The 26,546-nt window shown below is 38.5% G+C and overlaps 1 protein-coding gene across 1 annotated transcript in view; it reads left to right on the top strand.

Annotated features, from left to right (window-relative positions):
* pdhx (pyruvate dehydrogenase complex component X) overlaps positions 1–19,841 on the top strand; it is a 32,676-nt gene extending 12,835 nt beyond the window's left edge. The window contains exons 5-11 of the mRNA XM_085281768.1: positions 834–932; positions 6,950–7,115; positions 7,570–7,717; positions 9,745–9,803; positions 12,169–12,327; positions 18,048–18,112; positions 18,938–19,841. Coding sequence (XP_085137894.1) covers positions 834–932; positions 6,950–7,115; positions 7,570–7,717; positions 9,745–9,803; positions 12,169–12,327; positions 18,048–18,112; positions 18,938–19,193 — 952 coding nt within the window. The 3' untranslated portion in view covers positions 19,194–19,841. The remainder of the gene's footprint in view (positions 1–833; positions 933–6,949; positions 7,116–7,569; positions 7,718–9,744; positions 9,804–12,168; positions 12,328–18,047; positions 18,113–18,937) is intronic.
* The last annotated feature ends 6,705 nt before the right edge of the window (positions 19,842–26,546 follow it).

The following is a 26,546-nucleotide window of genomic DNA, read 5'->3' as shown; positions in this document are numbered from 1 at the left end:
TCTGATAATCAGCTGTCTGCTTGACAGTTTTAGCTGTGCAAAAACTATAACTTTAATCTCAGCCAAACCGATTTACTCAGGAACAAATAAAATACTAAAGAAAGCCAAACAATAACATTTTTAAGTTATCTAAGTGACTTATATATATATGTTTAACCTGACTAGCAAAAGACGGCGGTGGGTTTGAAAACGATTTGCCGGGAGTCCGGTGTTCTCACGGCTCTAGTTAGCCTTGCCCCCGCCTAGCTGACGAGCTAGTGGGTAACAGACGTCTCCGAAAACGTCGGAGCGCTTTTGAAAATATGTGGTGTCTTGATAAACTGAGCAGATATTTGAGGTTTACACAGCTACATTCTCGCCTGAAAATATGTTAAACGTTTATTTTGTGACCCAGAAAGAATAATAAGAGTAAAGTTAAAACTAACTAGCTGCCGCCATTGTTGACAACTGCGCTGGGCTGCGCTATGAATTCTGGGACACAGCTTCTTCTTCTTCGGGGTTTAACGGCAGCTGGCATCCTTGTACATGCAGTGCTGCCATCTTCTGTTTCAGTCCGTTATTACACTCTTAAATCCTACTACTCATTCCTGCGTCCTTTGTGATCTTACAAAGCTTCAAACGATGCGTCGACTATTAAATTAGTCGTCGACGATTTTAATAGTCGACATAATCGTGACTAGTCGACTAATCGTGGCAGCCCTAGACTGTCACCACATGGTATTGGGTAAGCTGTCCCATGTAAAACTCATTTGAAGTTTCTCTGCAACTACCTTGAAGCTACCAGATGAGGTCTTTAAAACTAAAAGTTTTGCCACTCTCGTTTTCTTTTCCAGGTTACGTCTGAGCCCAGCAGCACGACACATTCTGGACACTCATGGTTTGGATCCAAAACTGGCCACACCCACAGGCCCTAGAGGAATAATCACAAAGGAGTAAGTGCCTAAATGACACAAATTGTTTTTTTTTGTTTGTTTGTTTGTTTGTTTGTTTTTTCACTTAACTGGCTTAACTTTCTTTTGTCTTTTTCTTTTTTTTTGCAAGATATATCATGCTTAAGGCAAGCATATGGGATATATACCTTCCTATAATAATAAACATCTGTGCATCAGTTATGCTGGAGGTTGTAAAAAGTGCAAACAAGCTGTCAGGCTTATTTATGGTGGCAAATTTAAGACTTTTTTTTTTCTTATTTTTGTTGAAGGTCACATAATACCCTTATAGCTTATGTTTTAATCTTTGACTTACGGTTGTTTGAGTGTTTGCACACAAACCTTGAGATGGCCAATGATTATTATGTTTGCTAAAATCTCTATAGATTCAGATGCTAGACATAATCATATGCAGGTCAGTCTGAAAGGTCAAGAGTTTAAAGTAAAATTATCAGTCTCAGTTTTTGCATGCACTGTACTCTGTTTGTTTACACTGTTAGTGGTGTATCAGCTTAAAAAGGATTGTTTGGTATGGTAATCAGTCACCATAATATTGCAGAATCTCTAAAGGAAGGAGATGTTAGAAGAACAGGTCAATGTGGACAGTAATGTTGGAGAAATTTCTCTAACATGGTTTAAAGTATCAGGTATTTAAATCTTCATGCAACAGAAAGTGGCAAACAGACAAGGATCTAATGGCTACCTGCTGTCAGTGGGGACTTGATTGAATGCTCTCGTTACCCAACTAACACCCTGCTGAGGGATCTCATTAAGAAACTTCTGTTGCCATAGCAACCCAGTCTCTGGGACACACTGGTGACCATAGAAATACAGACCATATGCTTTCAAGGGTGTGTATGTGTTAGACAGTAAGGGAAGTATGCACGAAGTCTTTTAAACTAAATGCTGTAAAGAATGATTACTCCTAGAACTAGGGTGGGTTTTTCTTTTCTCATAAGATAAACCTTCTCATAATTTCACCACTGTGATTTACGTTAAATGTTTTCAACATGTCACCAATTTTATTAACAAGTGAGTTTAAGGCTGCAAGAAAGCCTAGAAAACCTGTTAGGCACTTGTTTTGTTTTAGCAATCCCGTTCTGTAGATGTACATCTTGATCGCAAACTAAAAATCATATGTAAATGTTTCTTAACAACAAACAAGCAAGTACGATATGCTGTTCTACACTAGGTACATTTAGATATGTATTTTTAATACAAATCTACATTAATTTTCTAGGTTATAAGCATAGACATGCTGGGTGTTTTGTGTGTCAACATTTCAAGGTTTTAAATTGTTCGATTAGTGATGCAGTTTTAATTGTATTTCATGTGGTTGCTCAGAGACCTCCTCTTTAAACCTTCAGCTGGGCTCCAGATTTGCTTGAATGCTTTAGCGGAATATTCACTTGATGAAACTTAAGCTGATCCTCAGAAAGGAAAGGCTGAGGCTGAAAACATATCAAAGGAAGAGGGACTCTTTTAATTAAAAATTAAAAGGCTAACCATCCCTCTGTTATTGAACAATGTGCTCTTCAAAGAGCAACCAGAAAATCAAAGCAAACAAGCAAAAAGCTACAAATACAAAGCTTTATTTCTAAGGCATTACCTAGCTGGTATCTACTAAAACTCTGCAGGCAAGGCTGTCACTGCCAGGGGTGATACAAAATATTGGTACAGAGGCATACTATGTTGTTTACTTAGTGATAATATCAGTAAAAGCTTGGGAGGCCCGGCCAGTTTGACTTACCAGACTTACAATTTCCCTACTCATTGTCGTGGGATTTACCAGCTAGAGGAAATGTTTAACAAGTGGTTTCTTTGCTTATGTTTTTAGCCCTTTACTTCCCATCAGTGACTTTTTTTGGTTGGAGCAGTATCACAGAAAGGCATATTCCAAGTATTTGGTATATATTTAGGAAATGAATAAATATTTAGGGAGACTAAAACCAAATGTTTTCATATCGCTTTGACATAAGCTTTGTACTTTCTTGAGTAAAAACAGACACAAATTCGCATTCAATTTCAGTGCTAGCCAGTTGTGGCGTAGAACGTAGAGCACGTTGTGTAACTGTCAGAAAGTCGGTGTGTTGGCAATATATTCTGCACGAGTTTCCCGTGATGTATCCATTAAAGCGTGAGTGTGTGAATGTTAGCTTAAAACGCACTTTTTAGAAAAACGTGATTGTGTGTGAACAGGTAATTGAGGCTTATAGTAAGAAAGCACTTTGAGTGCTGAAATAGATTAGAAAAGTACTGTGTAAGTACTGGTCAATAATCAAAAGCAGAGCTTTAAAACAGAAAGTGTAAAGGCAAATGCATTTTTTGCTCTTTTTCACCATTTTTATCACCATTGTCATTAACAACGATTGACTCGTCCAATGCTGTGACAGCTAATTAAAAACCAGCACCAGCTGTGTTTGCTATATTTTCACAACAGGAATATATTAACCCTGTGATAATCCAGGGGAGATATCATTTATGTTCATTTTGATTGCATTAGTGAAAAGGATAGCCAGTAATTCTGAAGCTTTCACATTGCTGTGCATTTGAAGTATCTTTAGTTTGGGAGGCCTATACTTTTAAATTTAACCCCTTTTTGATCTTGTTAACACCTAGATGTAAATCTACACCCTTTTTGTTACACCCTGAATTGTAAACAATATTCTAAACAATAATATTGTTAATAATATTGTTGTTTTATTTCTGAGTTTTGTAGTGGAAATGTGCTGTTTAATGTGTGCTTCTGCACTGATGTTATTTTTTAAAGCTGAAATCATTAAGAAAACGCTAGTCAGACTACACTACACTTATTTTTTGTAATACATCATTTTGATTCCCTCTGAATTTAAAAGCATTGATTTCTTTTTGTTTGTTTATTTTAAATTCATGATCCCTGCAGTGTGTTCAGACTTGTCTTTTCATGCGTGCATGTGAGTGCTGCTTCTGTGCCTTTTTAATATTCTGGTCACCTTCTCCTAGTCTTTCCACAGCTCCTTTTCCTTGGCTGTCAGTAATGATATAAATGGTTGGTCTGAAAAAGGCATGGCAGAAAGCCACATTTAAAAAAAAAAAAAAAAAAAAAAAGAGGTATCTGCGGTGTCATCTTTTAGTGGCCCCTCCAGGTTGCTGTTGACTTGACTTGAATTTATTCAAGAACATAAAGGCTTTATTGATTCTTATATGGGACTTTCATAATACTTTGTGGTATTGAAATTGATAGCCCTCTGTAATCAATAAACACTCTCTGTCGTCCTTTGTGGTTAGCTGAGGGACTTGCAAACTGCCCCTTTCCCTCCACAAACACATACTTTTATAGGTAAGAGAAAGGGAGGAGTGAATGTGCCAGACGGAACAAATTGGCAGCTGTGGTGCTTTGGCTATTCCTAGCGCTATGCTAGGGGTGAGAGGCAGCTGGTCCAGACAAAAGACCCCTTACATATCCGATGAACTAGAACTAAAGAGCTAGAAACAAGTACACCTGATACCTGCTCCTTCCAGCTCTTACTAGTAGGATCAAAATTATCCAGAGCGGTTTTCTTAGTACCTCCTCTCTTTTATTGCCTTTCTCTTCCCATTTTAGTTCTTAGCATAGCAGTCTTTAATATCTTCAATCACTTTCTCTACAACCTTTATGAAACTGTAGGCTGTTAGAGAAAAATGTCCATATCATGCTCAGTGATTGATGTAATTATAGAGTAAAGATTCTGTGTTTAAGGTAATATTATTACCTCAAGTTTCACAAGTTGTCCAATTTAATCGGCTGTCTTGATTGTCTGATATTGCCCACAAAAGCCTTGCAGAACAAACGTATTGAGACTTTTTTTTTCAGTTTGAAACAGAGCTGCAAGGCCTGTAAATTGGAGGGCTGCTGAAGGCATGTGGCAGGACCTATGGCCTGGAGACTAATGTGGAACCATTCAATTTTGACTAAAAGGCCCAAAACAGCAACTTGATTTAAAGCTATATTTACATTTTTTTCATCCTGCCTTTAAATGCCTTCAGTTATTACATGGATTTTATTGTTTGTCCTTTTCAGAATTAAGTTTTTATTAATTCTAGTTTCTCGTGCTGTTTGTTAACTTTTGTAAACCAGGCACTCTTGTCTAAGGAAATGCTATTTGAATAAATTGCTTTAGCTTTTGCTTGCTTTAGCACATTAGCCACATGTTGGAAATTTTCATTTCCTGGGTTACCATAGTGACAATTCCACATCCACATTTTACATCTGCTTGTTCAAATGACTCCTCGAGATAGCGTGATTGTAATCCTTAACTTTAAAGGGTGAACTATGAGCCTTAATGAAGGGACTGTGTTATTATGTTGTATCAAGTTGGTGCAGGATGACTTGCAAGTTGTATACAAACAGTTCTTTAATGTGAATGCAGTGTTACATCAAAATAATTAGTATACAGCATTTGATAGTGTTTTTTTCATGGTTAAAGTCTGGCTGTTCATGACTCACTATGCTAGAGGGAAGTCCACTTAGACCAAAGGTTTTGAATAAGCTTTCCTGCAGTTGGCTCCGGATCCTACCCGTGCTGATGGTGTTTGTGACTAACGGATGATTCTCATGACTCCTTTTCTCCAGAAGAAACTGAATGTTACCTTTCCAAAAAGCTCACAAAAACAATAACCAGATGACTCTTACTTTTAACTTTATTTCTTTTTTTTTTTTTACTTATATTTACTCAAGCATATTTTTATTTATTTATTTATTTTAAGTTGATGAGCCATACTGTGAGTTTATGGGAAAGAGTTGTTGAAGCTAGGCTAAGAGGAGAGGTGATGATCAGTGAGCAGCAGTATGGCTTCATACTTCCTTTAAAGAAGAAAGAGATAAGGCTGAGATGGTTTGGTCATGTTCAGAGGCAGGATAGTGTATATGTTGGACAAAAGGTGTTGAAAACGGTTCTTCCAACTCCAGAGGAGGTTCATGGATGTAGTGTTTTGTTTTGTTTTTTGTTTTTTTTTTTCTGGTTAAAGTCAGGCTGTCCATGACTCACTATGCTAGAGGGAAGTCCACTTAGACCAAAGGTTTTGAATAAGCTTTCCTGCAGTTGGCACCGGATCCTACCCGTGCTGATGGTGTTTGAGAATAACGGACGATTCTCATGACTCCTTTTCTCCAGAAGAAACTGAATGTTACCTTTCCAGAAATCTGACACAAACAAAAACCAGATGACTGTTACTTGTAGGGCAAATAGAACGATGTGGATGAATAATGCATTTTTATACTAACTTTAGTTATGTAAGTGTTGTTTCACACAGATGAAATTGTGTTAATAACAGTCAAGGCAGAGATAATGGCATTGGAGCACTTTTTCATGAAGAAGAAAATATTTTGATTTGTTTTTTACATAAAAAAATTAGGTCATTTGATAAATGAAAAAGAAAAGGGTTATTAGAAGTAATAAATGATGTCTGTTATCTCTTTAACAGGCTGGAACTGAAAATCAGGTGCAGTTCAACAAAGACTGAGTCAACTAAAGCTGAAAAATAATCATGTTTTTTGTTTTTTTGTTTTTTTCTTCAAACGAAGCATGTTTTCATTGTCTATTTGGATTGTCATGTGGTGCAATCATAAATATTGATAATTTTATATAAAGTTTTATCCTGAGTAGTATTTGACAAACTTCTGACCCAGTCCAATGTGTTTATTGTGCCTAGTTTGAGGTGTCTGGTTTTCCCTGCATCCAAAACAGTTTTGACACTCTTCCAGGTGGCCTCAGTGAATGGAAAATCACTAGGATTGCTGTTGAAGCTAGGCTAAGAGGAGCGGCAATGATCAGTGAGCAGTAGTATGGCTTCATACTTAGAAAGAAGAAAGAGATAAGGCTGAGATGGTTTGGTCATGTTCAGAGGCAGGATAGTGTATTTGTTGGACAAAAAGGTGTTGAATATGGTGCTTCCAGCTTCAGTGGAGGTTCGAGGATGTAGTTTGTTTTTTTGTTTTTTTTTCTTCTAAAAGTGTCTTTCTCACATTTAATGTTAAAATGGTCCCTTTTTTTTCTTAACAGGGATGCACTGAATCTTCTGAAAGCATCTCCTGCTCCCAAAGCAGTGCCATCTGTGGTAGCCTCAACTCCTCCAAGTCCCATCTCTGCTCCAGCAGCCAGTCCTCTACCTCCAGGAAGCAGACCAAACATACCTCCATTGTCTGTACCGGGAAAACCAGGAGCACCGGTGATCACTCCTCACACATCCTCTCAAAAATACTCTTACATGGCGCAGTTTCTATTTCGGGTCGTACTAAGAAACTGCCAGATATCATTCAGTCATTTGGGGATTTGTCGCTTTTGGCTAAGAGGATGTAATGGGATTGTCTCATCTCAATCACTATTTCTGCATGGTTAACTTTTACATTGCTGCTGTAGATATTTATCAGTTTCATTTGGTATAGTTAGTGGTATCCCGTAAGGTATTGCCTGTTCATCTCAAAGATTGAGGATTCTTTTTAACCAGCCATTAACTATCAAGGCTGCCGTCAATTCATTTCATGGGTTTTTGGAGTCATTAGCAGACACAGCAGTGAAGATGTGTCCACCATATCAGTGTTGGCTCTCTCAAAATGTCTTTTTTTTTTTTTTATCCTTCACTGAATTATTTACCTCCCCTTCTTCCTCCTTCATATCTCCAGGGAACTTTCACTGAGGTTCCAGCTTCAAATGTCCGTCGTGTGATTGCTCAAAGGCTTACCCAGTCAAAGACCACCATCCCCCATTCATATGCATCCATCGACTGTGACATGGCTACTGTCATGCAACTCCGCAAAGATCTGGCCAAAGGTAAAAACAATGAAATGAAAAAACTTGTCTTTTTATTAACACTGTTGCTGTCCTGCAAGTGGTATCTCCCTTAATGCATACTGACAGGTACATTTGTAAGACAGCTTATCTGTGAAGTTGTGGATTTCAGAAGATTAATGTGACGCTTCATTCAAGCATTCAGCTCGTAGTTCATGTCCGTTCCTGTGTTTCAAATCAATACACACATCTGTGTTCCACAGGGGTGGTGACTTTTGTTTTATGGACAGGTAAATTATTGTACTTGGCAAATGATTTAGCCAATTGTGAAGTTTAAATGCCTATCCATGAAGCAGTACCCCACAAGCAAGACCTGCAGTATATCTATGGCTGCAATAGAGCCCTGTTCTCAGTATCACAGAGACAGTATGGCATCATAAAGAGAAGTAATTTAGACAAACTAAATCCAAAAAGGAATTGCAGTCAGTTCCTCTTGACAAAGGGCACAACTTGTAACTTTATTTCTGTTTGCTGTGCTTTTTGTTAAGCATGTTTTGTGTACTTGCCACATTTTACTTACTCAGCATGATGAGTGTGCACATGCTGTATGGATTCTTAAGAGGGGATTTGTGAATGGCTGAAGTTGGATTCACAGGGCTGACTTCTACTGATGAGATCTAGGAAAGAGCCATGTCTACCAAAGCCATTTCTTAATTTTCTACAGCATAGTATTAATACTTAAACATGTTTAATCTGTTGTTGTGTACCATGTGATAAATGACAGTATTACTGAATTTTAAAAAAATGCTATTAAAGGCCTCTAAATACAAGTCAAATTTATTTATATAGCACATTTAAACCAATAGCCGTTGACCAAAGTGTTGTGCATTTCAAATAATCAAGTGACATTTAAGAACTGAAGTATAAAATGAGAAAACTTGAGTAAGAAATGACAAAATAAAGGTAGTCAGAACTGAAAGCCAAGGAATAAATGTGGGTTTAACAGTAAATGTAGGGGCAGTGAATACCACAGGGAAGATAGATTGTTACAATCTTATAATTTTTTTTAAAAAAATACACACTATACACATTGAATACTGTAAGTCTGATGCAATTCTAATATCAAATGAAGCATTGGTTGAAACTAGCAGTGTGGTCATTACTTCCTCAGCTTCACAACCTTCCCTAACAACGGTTATTGAGCAAACAGCTACTGCTTGTGAAACAGAATTTTGGGTGTGTAATTTGAAGGACAGTTTCCACCACAAACCATTCTATCTATCCTTAATGGCTTGATTTTCTAAATGGATCCTGTGACTACTTCAGGACATTTTTTCATGTTGATTAAGTAAGAGTACTATGTCAGATTCCAATTTTAAAACACTTAGTTTAATGCTGTGTCACGTAATTGGCCTTATTTAGCTCAACTTTTCAGCACAGTCAAACAAACCGTAAATCTCTTTGGGTCCTGTCTCTGTGATAGAGGAAATGGGATGGCCATTCCAGACCTATTAGCAAGGTTGTGTGTGTACGGAGGGATTCTCTCACCGGTTGTTTTTGTGGACTCTCATTGTTCTCGACCAGTGCGATTTCACGGTTAGCTCATTAATCATACTGCTCACAGCATTCAGAACTGTCTGGTACTGCATTATTGGCCACTAGTAAAAGTTGGCTCTGATGCCAAGCCTGACTGCCCCAATGTGTGTTACACATCAAGCAGGGAATGAAGCAAATTCGCATCAGTGAGTTTGGCATAGAGGGGCCTCTTCTGATCAGCTGGAGTGAACAACAACAATATATTGCATTTTTCCCTATGCAATAGCATGTGTAATGTCATGCACTTGCAGTTTGTTTACATGGAAATTAATTCATTTAGAATTTCCCCTCTTTAACTGAATGTTTTTTGATAACTGAAACATTGCAGGTCTTGTACAAGATACTCGACTTTCACTGTGCCTTGGCATTTGGAACCATAGGTTTTTAGCTTATCCAGCTTTCCGCTTGGCTTAGATCTGATAATAATAAGCAGAGATTAGGTTATTCTCATAAATCCTCCTTTGTCCTTTCAGAACAGATTAAAGTGTCTGTTAATGACTTCATCATCAAGGCAGCAGCTGTTACACTCAGAGTAAGTACTCCTCATTTGTTGTCATTTGTTCCTTCAGTGTGTGTAATTGCTAAAGATGGGTCATCTGTTCATCTCTAACCCTGTATTTTTTAGAACATTGCAGTGTTATCCATAACTTTAATCTCTTCCAGTGCTCAATAAACCATTTGGACACATGTGTCTAAGATGTGTTGTTAGATTTAAAGAATATGTGCAAGGCATAGGACGTTGTGGACGATGTGGCCCTCCTGGTAATGTAGTTATTCCAGCAACATTTCATAAGAATATAATGACTTACTTATTTTACACTCTAAAATACTATTTTATTATACTAATATAAAATATTGTGTCACATTATTGCCACTTCCCATCCTCATTTTCAAGTAAATTTCATGGCAAAGACACACACATCTACACACTTCCACTCGACACTCTCTCTCCCTTTCTCTCTCTGTCACACACACACTCCCCCCACAAGAAGAATGTTGATTTATGTACCCAGTTTTGAATTTTTGTGTTCCAGATGATTGTTTTTTTTTTCTTACAGGTGCGCCAATTGGTGATAAATGCACTTCTGTTTGCACTCTATCCTTTTATTATGACTTCCTGTCGTGCCTTAGATGTTGTCATATTCTATGCCACATAATATGTAATAACTTTAATAACACGAATAGAAATGAAGAAATAAAAAGATGAACCCTCAACGAAAGGAACCTACAGAGAATTTATAGAGCTAATGTCTGTGCAGGTTCTCAGTCATCCAGGTCATTGTAGTCTAAGGAGCTTGGAAAGAAAAGCGTCTGGACTTCTTTAAGTTGCTTGAAGATGTTTCACCTCTCATCCGAGAAGCTTCTTCAGTTCTAAGAACAAATGGGTGAGAGTCCCAGATTTAAGCCCCATGGGAGTGTCACCCCAAGAGGGACAATGGACCCCCTTATGATCCTCTACCTAATTACACGAGCCGAAGTGTGAAAATGGTAGGTGTAGGTCACAATCAGCCAATGTTTTGGGTGAGCTCAATGTGAAACCTAGCCCCACCCTATCATATGATTTCCTGAGGTCAGATGACCCAGGATATGAGTGGGCGTTAAGGCATCTGGGAAGGGATCTCAACACTGGATTGTAGATTGCAGACAGTTGGTGTCTGCCATCTAAACACAAACCTAAACAGAAACTTAACAATGTACTGTATGCTGTACAGTGTAGCGAGGAATGCTCAGACCTCCATATTGGAGAGACCAAACAGCCACTTCATAAACGCTTGGCACAACATAGCAGAGCCACCTCCACGAGACAAGACTTGACTGTCCATCTGCATCTAAAGGACAAAGGTCACCCTTTCAAGGATGCCAATGTTCATATTTTGGACAGAGAAGACTGATGGTTTGAAAGAGGAGTGAAAGAAGCCATCTATGTCCACTGTGAACGACCATCTTTGAACAGAGGCGGTGGCTTACGACACTTAACTGTCTGCCATCTATAATCCAGCTTTGAGATCCCTTCCCAGATGCCTTAACGCCCACTCACATCCTGGGCCATTTGACCTCAGGAAATCAGATGATAGGGTGGGGCCAGGTTTCACAATGAGCTCACCCAAAACATTGGCGGACAGTGACCTACACCCGTTTTCACACTTAGGCTCGTGTAATTGGGTAGAGGATCATTAGGGGGTCCATTGTCCCTCTTGGGGTGACACTCCCATGGGGCTTAAATCTGGGACTCTCACCCGTTTGATCTTAGAACTGAAGAAGCTTCTCGGATGAAAGGTGAAACATTTTCAAGCAACTTAAAGAAGTCTAGACGATTTTCTTTCCAAGCTCCTTAGATTATAGAGCTAATAAGATAAGATACCTTTATTAGTCCCACAAGGGGAAATCTTGAAAAAGCAAAATGTGTTTGGCACAATAGTGAATTCATATCTTAATTCTGATTGCAAAAGCTACCAAAGCAACACAGGCACTGTCACATTCACTGTGTTTTACTGTTGGTCTAATGTATTTGTGTACCTCTCAAATGTCAAGCTCATTTGCATTACCACTAATATTTTATTATAGGGGCTCCACTTCTGATGAGTATTTGTTAAAAACACTCAAAAGATTCCCAGTTTAGAGCAGGAGGAGATACAAATTCAGCCTCAGGGGATCACAAACTAATGGTCTTCTAGTGCCAGTCACAAGCCCAGATAAAGTAGGAGGGCTGCATCAAGAGTGAGAGTGTAAGTGAGTGTAAAATCTGTGCCAAATCAAATATGTGGATCCGTAGCAACCTCTGTAGAAATAAGGAAGCAGCTTAACACACCTCAACTGAAGAGAGCTTATCTCTTTTTGTCTTGATTTATCCCTGATAACATGAGGACATGAGGTGACCTTTGACTCCTGTTTCCTAGGAAATGCCAGAAGTGAATGTGACGTGGTCTGGTGATGGAGCCCGTGCACTTGATTCAGTGCATATTTCTATTGCTGTGGCGACAGACAAAGGTCTCATTACTCCAATCATCAAGGATGCTGCAAACAAAGGAGTCCAGGAGATCTCATCTAATGCTAAGGTAAAGAACTGGAAAATAAAAGAGTTGAAGGCAAAAAACAACTATGTGTAATCATTGTTCTGACATGCTATGAGTTAATGTGAGATTTAGACTTGACTGGACCCTAACAGATTCTGGCTGGAACTTAATTAATTCAGAGTAGCATCATTCAATCCTCATTTCCATTCCTTCAGGGAACAGAAGTTGTAGTAATAACATTGTGTTTCCTTGGAGTTGATTCACTCATCACAACAAATACATTATGGAGTATATGTACACGCCCTGTAGAGTAGCCACTGAACCAGTGTCAGAGCACCAGTAATAGATCTGAACAAGAGTGTGGTAATGACTTACTAGCTACAATACAAATATCATTCACAGAAACCTCCTTAAATAGGGCTCATGAGGTTGCCCTGGTGGACTATGCTGTCACTCCCTGACAAGGCAAACCTTTGGTGCTAGGTTCAGTGGAGGTTCAGTGGGGCAACCCCTGTTTAGACAGTCCTTTACCTCTAGCTGAATTAACATAGCAAATAAACAACTGGTCATATTCGGAGTGCTGTCAGTGAAGGTACGTAGCACACACACCAGACACAAGACAAGCTCCTCTATTCCTCATAGGGGGGAAGTGAGAAAACGGAGAATCTCAAAATCCATAGAGTGCAGTGCCACGTGCAGACGTTGTTTTCTCCATGTGGTGGTTAGTTCTGAAACAAAATCTGGGAACATGGGCAGATGGTTTTTGACCATTGTGTACTCTGGAGCTTGGAAAACCCCTTGGAAGATGATGTTTCCTGAACAGAATATTTCTTCTTTTCTTGCTTTGATAAAAATAAATAAATGCAAAGCAAAAAGTACTGCATGGAAAAGTCCAAATTAGCACTCTGGGCAACCTACGCACCAGCTCAGTGGTGGTGGCTAAAACAGTATTTGAAGTTAAGTTAGCATCAAGTCAGCAGATAGCAGAGCTAACTAACCAGATGAACCTGATATCTCCCAAGTGTTGTACAAAGTTAATCAACTGAAAAGGAGAAGCACTTTATATCTAATATAAAGGCCAGTAGATTTGGAATTTGATTTTTGATATCTGGAGAAGAGATCGATCAGATATGGTATATGAAGTAAAAATGGTCTTTTTTTTTTTTTTGTTTCATTTTTTGCTTTCTCATAAACACCTGGGAACAATAATTTGTTTCCAAGGTTGCTCTGAAAATGTAAAGCACCAAAAAGATACTTAATGAAAAGAGCCACACACTTCTATCAAAGACGCATGCATCACAAATCGATGAATTATAAATGACTTTGAAATAGACGATGATAATAAAAAATATAATGTTTGACATGTAAAATTCCCTAAAGTTCAGAGCCTGTTTTTATGACTGTCTTATCTTTGTACACATTGATGTTGGATTCATCAGCTACCAGTCATAAAACCTGAAAATGCAAAACTCTTTCCATAATCAAGAAGTAGAGCTGACTTTTAGAACACTTATGGCTCTAATGACACAGTGTTGCTTGCACATTATCGACATCACAGCTCAGTGTCAGCACATGTAACCTTAGCTGTTGCAGTGACAGTGGTGGAAACCGTATTAGTATAATAGCATTTGTTCATGCAAGAGTGCTAATTTAAACTTGAGAGGGGTGAAAGTACGTTTGATTCACGGTGCATATCTGTGTATGCCAGTGATAGTCAGCAGGTGGTTGGATTTAGCAGTGGGTGTGTGATTAGGTTTTAGACATACTATTACTGTAACTGCCTAAACCCATGTGATCAGTTTTTGCAACAAATGTGATTGCTCAAGATCGGGTGCTTCTGTTTGTGTTGACTTTCACTTTGACTTTGACTACCAAAACCAGAGGTGAATATGTGTAAACAGTTGTGTACACAATACAATTTTACATTTTTCATCAACCTATTGAATACACATAGCTGCTTGCTTTGAAATATGTACATGTATTATTATATAGTTTGTCTCCACTGGCTGCCGTGGTGGTCCAGCTCAGACCAGAAGCGCTGCTATGTTTGTTAAACACTTTTGCATCACAAACGGTTCCTTTTTTATCTTTTGTTCCTTTTTGCGTTCCTTCCTTTTTCATTATATTGAAAAACAATTGTTTTCGTTTGTTTTTTTTTCTTTAGAGAACTAAAATTAAAGTGGTCAAAGTGTTCTGTTCTTTCTAATTATATTGCTAATGATTTGTTGTGACTCCCAGAAGACAATGTATTACTTTTATAGTGATTGTCTTAACCTATTTTGATTATTTTAGTTCAAATAATGTAATATTTGTCAGTTGTTCAGATGCCAGATCAGAATGTTTCAGTACTAACATACTTGCATACACAACAGCTGCTTTAAAGCATGAGTAGTAACACTGCACACATGTCACTCCACCTAAGCCTTCAAAATGCTCTTTACCACCCACAGCTATTCAATTTATTTGTGCTGCTGCTTTGAGGTAAATGTGCATTTGCTGGTTTTCATAGGTCTCGAATTAAAATTAACACAATGTCTGAATAGAGCACTGCTGGCCGTTGATTTGATGCAGAGGAACATGACTGTTTTTGCACTTAGGGCTCTTATCATAATTGTACCGACCATACTCTATTGTGTCTTGTGAGTCACTCTCAAGTTTCCGTGATGGTTATATCCCACCATTAACCTTTTAAGAACATTTCTATTCAAATAAGCCAATAACTTAGAAGAAGATAAGTTCAGTGCTACATTTTAACAATAAGCTCTTCATTATTTCAACACAGTCTGTGGTATAATGTGGAGCATGTACTTTTATAATGTTTTACTGCTTGATATCACCATCCTTCTTTGAGAAGGTTGAATGAGCCATGTGTTTGCACTAGAAACAATACCTTTTTCACGCTTTGTTTCTCAGTTATATTGGGTTTTCTCCAAGCTTTTCAGACAGCATTCATGCTGTGAGAGAGCAAGGATTCGCATAACCTAGCTGAACTAATGTATTACCAGATGCCTCATCTGCAGTTCTGGGTGCTTTTCATTCCCGTTTCTTTAATTTACCCATGCACATTAGGATAGTAATTTATTTCTGTGAGGACCATGGTGAACATTTTAAAAGTGCAATTTCAGTTTTGAATTCCATTTGCGTTTCTTTATTCTGTCTTTTCGTTTTTTTCAATGTCAGACATTGATTTTAATATTATTTTCATTAGTTGTGTGGATGCCCTCAAGGGCATTGAGTTCCTGTTTCTCTTTATTCTTTATCCTTTATTCTTGTCGCTTCCGTACGTTTTTTGCACCTTAACTACTCCCTCAGTTTTCAGCCGATTTTCTCAGTTCAAACTCTAAACTGTTCTGCTCTTTCCGGCTATATCTTTTGGTGTTTATTGCTATTATACTATTTAAAATATTACACTTTTTTCCTTTAATTTGTCCCATTGAAATGAATGGAAAACTTCAGAAATTCTGCTAAAACTTTCTTGTTTTTGAAACTTAACTACATGCTCATACTTTCACATAGAAACACCATTCAAACTTTAAAACGTTCTCAAATGATTGGGCTATTCCTGTGTGTTTCAGCTTTTTCATATCTGTTACCGTTTTCATTTAATGCCTCTTTAAGTTTTCAGTTGCAGCTTTGTGATTTTTCACAAAATACATGCGTTGTTATGGTTGCTATGCAATTAACTCAGAGTGAGTGCTCGTCCGTTCTGAATTTTCTCTTCATGTCTGAACAACTTCTTGCTACTTGCTCAATTTCCACTCATCCCCCACAAATTATACATCAAAATGTAGGTATTTTTGCTGGCTTTAAGACAGTGTCACTATAATTATTGTGTGAGTTACGGTTTTTTCACAATTTTCCTCGAAGTGACACAAGGTCTCAAAACTCCCCATTCAAAGTCTATGGGGAGGTTGTGAAACTCAGAGCTGAAATACTGAAACTGAAGGCATTTTCAAATCGTCATTTCTCCTTAACGAAGCGAAGTTAAGACATGGGGCTTGTGCCAATTCATCTTCAGACAGTGCTGACACTCACGGTCTAAGCAGTTTTTACAGTCATCTTACCGTTGAGCCATAAATTATGTTTGTTTGAGGGGTGGAAATCTGTCCTCCTTTCATTTTTCAAACTCCGAAAATGAATCCGTTTCTTCTCTCGTCATATCTCCGCGACGGAGTTACAAAGAGCTATGAAAATCACAGTCAAAGTAAACCAAAGTCCGCTGATTCACCCAGTACAAGAATTATGCTTCTATCCCACCTAGGTATTGAGTTACACGACGTTTTGTAACTCCAAAAAACGGCGTTTTTCGCCTCTTACCGCGATCTAATTCTGACTGCTCATCACCCTGTTTTCCAGGCGCCCCGGGCTCTTTCCCAGTGGCGCAGTTGGTAATGACACGGGTCTGAAGCCCAAAGGTCGTGGGTTCAATTCCACCTTGTCCACATGTTTTCTTCCACTACAAATTAATACACTATCACAGACCTGTAATTCATATTGATAATTTATTACAATTCGGCAACATTTTATGATTTTGGCAGCTTTTCTAATATGGATCTCAGATTCTTGTTAACGCTCCATGGCAGAAATACATACAAGTACACAGCCTGATGAAGCAGACAGAAGCAGTACCTCTGATTGGTGGACTGAAATTGAGCAGAACCAGGTTGTTCTGCCTCTTTTCACCAGAAAGTTCAGTGTTTTCTCGGCCTCTTCTGCTGTTTTTAATAAGAATTTTCAGCTTTTTCACCTTTTTTCAGGTATATGAGAACCAGTTTGGCTCAGTGAGATGAGTATGAGATGAAATTCTACTGATTTACCTCTTTTCTGCCAAATTGTCAAAGGAGCTTGCAAAGAAAAGCGTCTGGACTTCTTTAAGCTGCTTGAAGACGTTTCACGTCTCATCCGAGAAGCTTCTTCAGTTCTAAGGTCAAATGGTGGAGAACTGAAGAACTGAAGAAGCTTCTCGGATGAGAGGTGAAACGTCTTCAAGCAACTTAAAGAAGTCCAGACGCTTTTCTTTGCAAGCTCCTTTGACTACGATGACCTGGATGACTGAGAACCTTCACAGACATATTTTTCTGCCAAATCTTCAAACATTTCACCTCTTATCAGCATAATTCTCAGCAGCTTCTGCTCTTTTCAGCAGAATTCTGCTTATTCACCTCTGCTGCAAAAATTTTCAGCCTTTTCACCTCTTATCAGCACAATTCTCAGCAGCTTCTGCTCATTTCATCAAAATTGTCAGTCTCTCCACCTCTTCTTTGTGAGAATGAGCTTGCCTTAGTGAGACAAGTGGCTACCTTGAGACCAAAAGGGCCAGGTTCGAATCCTGCTCAGGGCTACATTTTTTGCTTTTCACCACTTTTCAGCAAAAAAATTCTGCTTCTTCACCTGTTTTCTGCAAAATTTTCAGTTTCTTCACCGCCAGACAACTTTTTGCAATTTTTTAACTTTTTCAGCTTTTTTCAGCAGACGTCTTACGCGTTAAGGCATCCACACAGCATTTTCGCAGGAAATGCACATTTTTCTAGTTGCATTTGTGAGGAGCTGAACCTTATTAGGAAAACATTCTTTTCTGTATTTTGTGTTGCAGACTGTACAATAACTAACAGTTAATTAGTACTGCACATGCTTATGGTTTTATCTACATTTCCAAGTCTGTTGTGTATATCACACATGTATTCTGGCTATTGTGTATTTGATCTATTTTATACATCAAATGTATTTATTTCTTTAAGAATATCCATCTTGTGTTTTTATAGGCTCTGGCCCAGAAGGCTCGAGATGGGAAACTGCTTCCTGAGGAATACCAGGGAGGCTCATTTAGGTAAAGTCATTATTATAGTCAGTATTTTTACCAGGTTTTCCTTTTTATTTTTAGTACTGCTGTCTCAGTTAATTGCTATTCAATATACTTTTTTGTAATGTGTCAAAAAGTGGTTCCTGTGATCTATTAATACTATTTCCCCAATGTTCCTTTGAAACTCAGTTATAAGAATAAGCCATTATACATTTCCGCATTTATGATTAAAATCTGGTTTCACAGTGAGCCAATATATTATGCATATTCTACATTTCGTGTGAGCCTGAGCTGAATGTGTTCTTGGGCGACAAAGACAATCAGTTACTGTTCATCAATTGCAGAAGTGTGAAGGAGGGGGGCTTTTTAACTCATTAGAATTAATGGTGTCATTTAGAAACAAATGGGGTTTCTGTGTCAGGCAGAAGCAATGGATTCCTACGGAGACCACTTTCTTCGTCCTCCTGAGGATATACATTATGTCTATATCCTTCACCTATTAGTTTTTCCATTCCCCTGAACCAGAACTCCCATTAATGCAAACATCAGAAAGCCCTCAGGTCATTTTTGCACAATATTTAGGGGCAGTTCTTGAGCTGAATTTTTCTGTAGTAATCTTAACTGCTTAGCGTTTTATTTTAGCAGCTGTCTATCAGATGTTGACAAAAAGTCATTCATTAAAAGTGATAATATTCTTTTTTCTTTTTTTTCTTTTTTTTTTAACCTAAATAAATTTATTTTATAGCCACTAATGCCTGCTTAGTTTTTATTTATCGTCTTGACCTTTTATTATCTTCAGCTAACTTTGACGTGCTAATATGCGTGCTATCTTTTTCTCTTTTTATCCCACAGTATATCTAACCTAGGGATGTTTGGAATCAGTGGCTTCAGTGCTGTGATTAACCCGCCTCAGGCATGTATCCTTGCTGTTGGGACGTCCAGGGCTGAACTGCACCTCTGTGAGGATGATCAGACCCTATGCACCAAGCAGCTGATGACAATTACGTTGTCCAGTGACGGGAGACTAGTGGATGACGAATTAGCATCACGGTTTCTTGATAAATTTCGAGCCAACCTAGAAAAACCACAACGCATGGCCCTGGTGTGAAAAAACAAACAGAGAGAGCTTTATAAAAGGCACTTTATAGATATAGGAAGAAACACCTACATGACAAAGCCTGGCTCATGGTTTTCACAGCCAGAGAGCTCTTAAACGGTTGGTTTCCAATTAAGGCTTACAGAGTTAGAATTGTACATAATTAAAAGTTCATTTTTTGGACTACTTCTGACTGATGATCAACCAGGCTTTGTGATGGAGGAGTTATGGGGACTCAGCTAGAGTGGAGGAACATTCTTGGTGCCAAATTACCAAGAAAAAGATTATTCTGCCACACTAGTGTTGTGTACATAAAGTGTTTCAAGTCCAGCTCAACTGCTGTTTCGCAGTCAAGTGTATCTGCTCGATGTCACTGTTGGTAAACATGCAAATAGTTCTCTCAAAACTTCACTATACATTTCTACAACAAAGCTATACATTACTGAACAATACAACTGGCAGTATAATTTCCATTTAGATTGCAAAACCCACGTAAAATGGTTTCTGTTACAAAATGTAAGAATCTAATTGATTTATTATTAATTTTCCTATTAATATGTTTTAACTTATTTAAAATCAACTACACTGGAGAACAAGTCCTTCAAATTCAGCTGTATACAAATCAAGGTTGCCAATAAAACACATTGTTCAGTCTTAAAATGTTTGTGTGTGTGTGTCATTAATGTTTTTTCCAGATTTTCAGAAAGTAGCAGATTCACAAACTGGATTACACAAGTGTGTGTTTCTGTATAATTAGAATCCAAAGAGATTACATAGTAATTATTTTTTAAAAGCCAATTAGGATAATTTGCTGGGTTGAGTGTACAGGTCAGGTTCTGATGGCAGATGCTTATCTTTGCTTTAAGCGTGGGAAGAACAGCTGTCTCTTTATATACTACCAGTAAGACAAAGCTTATCCTAAATATGCAAAAGCATATTCTAATATTTTTAAAGCAGGAGGAAAAAAGCTGTGGTTTCAAACATCCACTGTGGGTTAGATTTCCATTTTATCCACTATCAGCCTTGAAAGGGTTAAAAAAAAAACCCAAAAAAAACGGTTGCCTTGCACCTGTTCAGCTGAATTCAGATAGATTTTAAGTCTGAATGTAAATTACCCGAGGTGAGTTGTGGAATAGGCAGGTTGCAACGGTACCAAAGCAGACTTGATTTGATGTTGCTATGGCCAGGATTAAAGACAGAGGGGGGGGGGAATTCAATTTTATTTATATAGCGACAAGGTGTAGGCTGCTGGGGGATTCCCAGCAGCCTACACCTATCGTGGCATAACTAATGGAGGATTCAGGAGAACAGTGAACACAAACTCTAATACCAGCCTTTCCTTTCTCATTTTTCCTTCACTGCAAGTCTTCCGGCCCTTTACAACCTTTTCCTAATAACAAGCAAGGACATTTCGTGCTATGGTTGCTGTGGCATCAGATTGAGAGGGAGAAATAGACACAGAAAGGGGTACTTAGGAACAGGGGGTTGGTTGGCATAGCCCAACTGTTTTATCCACTATGCTCACCTCTGCACACACACTCCCTTTCATTAGTTACCAAGGCAACAGAAAATGCACTTAAGCACAAAGAGAGTATTAGATAAAGTGGTAGTTGTTAACATTTCTTGTTTCAGCATGTGGATATAAACTTTACTTTTCATCAACATTCTCACAGAGATGTACTAGTCGTGACAGTCAACATTAGAATAGAGTGGCCTATTGTTATTATTGTACATGTACCATAAAATTGTGGGTGCTCCACACCAACTGTGCAGGAAACATAAATAGTAAAACAACAGAAATAAATGACATGCAGGACTAATATACAAACACTATTGACTAATTTAGTTTTGTCAGTTACATTTAGGTTATTAGGGAACTGAATACTATATCACCACATCTGATAGTATTTCAGCCTCAGTCGAACCCATTCTTCATCTCCATTACTTTTTAATGTATGAATGATGATGAATATAAATAGTTTTGCATGTCGTCTGTGCTGATCTCACTGCTGAGTATTTATCACTATGCACAATTTACCCGTATGCTGAGAAGAGATGATGTGCCTTTACAGATCATTAAATATCAAGTCCAATGCAGCACAACTGATCCATAAAAAGCACCAGCATCTATACAAATATTTGTATAGAATGAATGCATTGATAAATTGGACTATAATGTTATGATGTATCTTTTTATATGTGCCTCACTGTTACAGAACTGAATGTCAATGAGGGGAAATCTTGCTGTGTTCGGCCTTCGTGCTATTGCAGATTGCGATCAGTTTGACAACTGCTGGATCTGTTAATTAAAGCAGCTGAACAACACACTTCGAGATATCAGCTCTGCAGCAAAACAGAGTCTGACATTTCCTTGGCTTTCTTTGCACAGTTTGACATTTAGTCCTCTGATAGCCACCCCGCCAATCTCTGCCCAACGATCTTATTATATGTAACAGCTGGATAAGGGAACTGCATTGACAGCAAGAATTAGATTTGTTCCCACTAAGGTTTTGCTGAACAGTTTTCAGGGTCTTGAAGATAATACAGGGGCTCAGGCATATGTGTAGGTCAGGCCAATGGACACACAGCATGGTACTGAGTGCTGGAGGCAGTTGCTATGGAGACCAAAGAGAACAAGTGTGCACCTCTTGGATGTCCTTCAGGCACTTGGTCCAAAAAATGTGTTGGTCCAAAAGCTGTAATGGCTGAATTCCATGTTTGAGGGTTTTCAGCTGCATATAATGAGGGATTGGGACCAGATCTTGTTTATATTAGAAAAAAAAGGCATAGGGGGAACTGCAGTCTCTTCAGTTTGAATCCCACTCTTTCCCCAAGCCATTCAATCCTGGAGATGTAGATTTCTTCATCAAGTCAAGAAATAGATAATTATTGGAAGTATAAATTAAGACTTTTTTTTAAAAAATTTTTTAACAGAAACCATGATTTAAAGCAAACCGTTAAGGTTACATCTTCTGTAATGCACTATTCTATTGCCTGCTTTATTCTGGTCATTTATATAGGGAGGGCCACATGCAGTGCAGATTTACATTGTACAAGCAGGCAGGCTAATCACCGCAGCTGGCAAGAGGGTTGCTCTCATCCACATTATCTCATGCTCAAGTTTGTTCAACCATTGTTGACAGGATTTCCTCTGGTCTCCCCATTTCCCCTTACGACCAGGACTTCTTTATTCAATCCTCTTTTAAATATGATACGTTTTGTTTGCTTAACCCAGCTGTAACACTACTACTCTATACTTCCCCTTCTTTTTTCTGAGTTATGCCACATTTAGAACTTGATGTCATTTCTTTCGAAAGGTTGCTGCTGAGCTTAAAGCATCCTGTTTGTTTTCTTCTGAAAGGAAACACATGTAGCGTTCCCAGAAACCGAGAGATATCTGCAAACATTTCAAATGAGACTTACTGAGGCTTATCTTTATGCAAACTGAGGGTACAGGTGACACAGGACATTCCATTTGGCTTTACAGTATGCTGTGACACTCACTATCCAAACACGGTCTCTGCTGTCCCAGCACCCAAACAGAAGCAAGGCCCTTGCTTTGTTGTTGTTGCAAAGCCCAGCCTTTTGAAGCGGTCCAGTCATGGTCCCGTGATGCTGGGAGAGCTCACTCAGCTCGACACTCTGCAGTGTGAGGCAGAGCTCGGCCAGAGATACACAATGAGGACACAGTCCTAGCAACCTCCTAACTTTATTAAGTTTATTAGACAAAGGCAAAGAATAGTTGTTTTGGGGAGAATTGGGTAAAAACACAAACTTGCTATTTTTGTCACTCGCAGATAATTTGTACAAATATTCAACAGTTTCAAGGGGATAACTAAGAAAATACTAAATATATAAAAGCAATATTGATAAATGAGACCGACAGAACCTTAGTGTCAAAATAAGCTGTACAAAAATTGGTTCAACATATTACAAAGTGGTGGTACCAGGGATGAAGGGCCCTTTTGACTGCAGAATTGGCAAGTTATTGGCAAGTTGCTTTTTATTATTTGACAGAGTTCAGCTCCAGGCAACCAGGAGATGAGCTTCATCATGCTGAGACAACACACACAAATATAGAAAGAGTTCCTGTGGTCGTCATACTGTACAGCCTCACTACACCACATACTTTACATCACTCATATTCATCACATGTTTAGACTGTGAATGTTGAATGTTTGTCTCACTGCTCTGCACTTATTTGGACATCTTGCAGTCTCTTTTAGCTCAAATTCCAGTAACGGCTCTGGTCGAAAGGAAAAAGGCACGCTGCCTAAAAGGAATTCTAAGGAGTTGCCAATATGCAGCCTAAATTACCACAAGGATTCCCAAACACGGTGTCAGCGTATGTGTGTGATCTCATTTAGTTAACATCATGGGAAAGTTCCTTTTTTTTATAATCAGTGACTCAGGAGTCTGATGTTTAATTAGGGATTTACTCATATATTGTATCCCCCAGTGTTCCTTTGTGTTCTTTGCTTTTCTTTTCACTGCCATACACCAGCAATAGCCACATGATAACCCTTGAAGGTTATCTGCAATTTGTTATTTTTCAAGCCATCATTGCAGCCTATGTGGTTATGAATAGGGTTTACAACCTAAATCACGGTTGAATGGGAAATATGACCCACTTAGTCATTAGCCCATTTTCATGTTCATACGAGCTCTTAAACACGATGGGTTCAACTAGGAAGAGCAAGTTTATTTTACTTGTATAAACTGACGGTGATTGAGAGTTTTGTGCATTCCATTGTGCTGGAGTGTTGACCAAGTTAGCCTCTCCTTGGCTCAGTCTAGCTTATATGGGACTGTGTGTGTACAGCTGTTTAAGAGAGGCTTCAGCAGTCGTGGCAAATGTTACTCATTGACCCAACTATTCATTAAAGCAGTGGATCATCATTTCAGTTTAAATCATTGTTGTTTCTCCTGTGAGACTGGGGCAGACATTGTGCTGAGAAGGAAACATGCTAGACAGCTCTTGATCATTCTATACAAACATTTGGTCTTCAGAAGCTTGTTGTCATTGTTTCTCCTGTTCTTTTTCTTTCTTTCTTTCTTTCTTTGGGGGGGGGGGACCTTTTTCAGATTATTTGAGTGATGTTTCATTTTTTAAATGTCAGTATAGCCCATTTCCAGTCAAAGGTTAAGAGCAAGATATACTAATCACACTAGGAAAGGCAGGAAATGCATCTGTGTTATGAGGTGTAAAAAAGGAAGTTGAAATAAATAGGGGTTTTTATGGTTTCTAGTATTGCAAACATGTTTACTTGCATTCTGTCTTGTAGGATAAACTGTCATGTCACTATGGCAACAGTAAAACAGGAAGTAAGCTATATTTGTGATGTAGGAGTGTGAATAACTCAGATACCTAGTTACATTTGTTTATTTATTTTTTGCATAGATAAGCAGCAAAAACTTAATAACTTAATAATTTAATTTATATATATATATATTCAAGGATGGGCTCAGTTCTCAGCTTTTCTCCATCAGATGTAGCAGTAGCATTGCTCAAAAATAAGTCCAACTGATGCTTCTCTTACATGCTAATCATATACAAATCATGAGATTATACAAATCATTTAATCCAAATCATGAGATGTCGTTTAGAGATTATAATTAAGACTTTGAAGCAGATATTTGTGTGTCCTTGGTGTATTCTGTGCTTTTGCATATGTTGGACACTTGACTCTAGGGATGGCAACATCCAGTTGGTTAATCACTCAGCTTAATTGCCAATTACAAAGATATTTCAAAACCTATTACATGAATGGCCATGAACTATGGGTTCGAAGCACAGGGTGATCGTGATAGTGATGTTTACTGTATGTTTTCTTTTGCACCTCAGTCTCCTTTTTCACTTAACTTGAACTATGGGACAATTCCGAATGGGGATCTCCCTACTCAGGCACGATGCTCACATTTTTGGTATGTCAGCCAACTCCTAGGAACTTCTTTAGTAATCTCTTAACTTTTGAGTTAATGCTGTCTCCAAGTCAGTATTTCAGATGAAACTTTAAATGGTTCTCGAATGCGAGAATAACTCACAGGTGCTTACAATGGACTGTGTTTTTTGTACAATGACGGTACGAATAATGAGCTGGTTAAGATGTAGAGTTTTATTTCAGGCACGTTGGAATGATTGGTGAGCATTTTACTCAGTACACCGTGCTGCTGTGCCAACTGTTGCTTACTTGCACCCTTACTAGAGCTGTTGACACTTAACCTTGGTGCAATGGTAACCTTACACTTCCTGTGTTGGACCGCTAAAGCATGTAAGGAGTTTCACATTGAAAAGCATATGTAAAAGAGTCTGCAAGTCAACTGTGAGGGAAATTGTGATTTAAATGAGTGGGAAAATGCTGAGATGTAAGATATAAAAGCTAAAGTAATAAAGTAATGCACTAATAACGGTTTTCAACTGAAGGGCCAGGTCACTTATTATTTGAATTCTGTTCCCATGACTACAGAGGTACTGGCCATGCTGAGCCATTAGACATACTTTATGGTTGATATGGAACTCCCGGGAACACAGACAGTCACTTGTGCTTTCTCACCGCACTGTTTACTTGAGATATTGCGCAATCACATGCAAAATCACAAGATGTGTCACTGGGGAGATTCCGGTAATCTGAGGTGGCTTTATCCATCATCCTGATGAAGTGAAATGTTAAACCTAAAGATAGATTTGAGACAGGTTTCTCATGATGGTAGTGAAACCTCTAGTTGTTGAGATAGCACCACACATTGTTCTGCGTTAACAGGCACCATTGCATGAAAAGTGAAAAGTTTCAAGGTGCTTTCTGTATGCAGATTTTTAATAAACTTGTGTCTTGAACACATTTCCATTGATGGATCTGTATCTTTGAAGTGTTTGCAATGTTCAAGGCAGATGTCGGACACACACACAGAGAGATAAAGGTGCAGTAAGAAGTTGAAGCTGATGATGAGGTGTGTCTGTGAAATGGATTTGACCTCTTATAATTGGTCACGCAGGCAAAAAAAAAAATAGACATAGAGACAGAAAAAGTGCAAAGGAGCACAAGACAAAAAAGGAAGCAAAAAAATCTGATGACAATAGAGTGAGGATTAAAGAGAAAACAGATGGGCTCTTTTAAAACTGTCAAGAACATGAAAAGGGGAAGTTGGGGGGGGGTGCTAGGAGACAAGGCAGCGGAGCGGTAGGGAAGCAGGGAGAGGATAAGCAGCCAGACAGAAGAAGAGATGACGTTCATCTTATTCATTGCAAACTGTAGAAACGGGAAGCAAGTGAGAGGAAGAGAGGGGGAGTCTGTGTGAGGTGGGGCAGCAGGGGGGTGGGGCAAGTGTGGGAGAGGCACAAGGGTGTGTGCTCAAATGAATCACTCT

Source organism: Mchenga conophoros, linkage group LG7, assembly GCF_057382185.1.
Source record: "Mchenga conophoros isolate Kocher_MC1m ecotype Shallow Benthic linkage group LG7, M_conophoros_male_GT1.1, whole genome shotgun sequence".
In the NCBI taxonomy this organism is placed as follows: domain Eukaryota; kingdom Metazoa; phylum Chordata; class Actinopteri; order Cichliformes; family Cichlidae; genus Mchenga; species Mchenga conophoros.
Note: the sequence above shows the minus strand (reverse complement) of the source record. Positions and strands in the feature narration are given on the sequence as shown.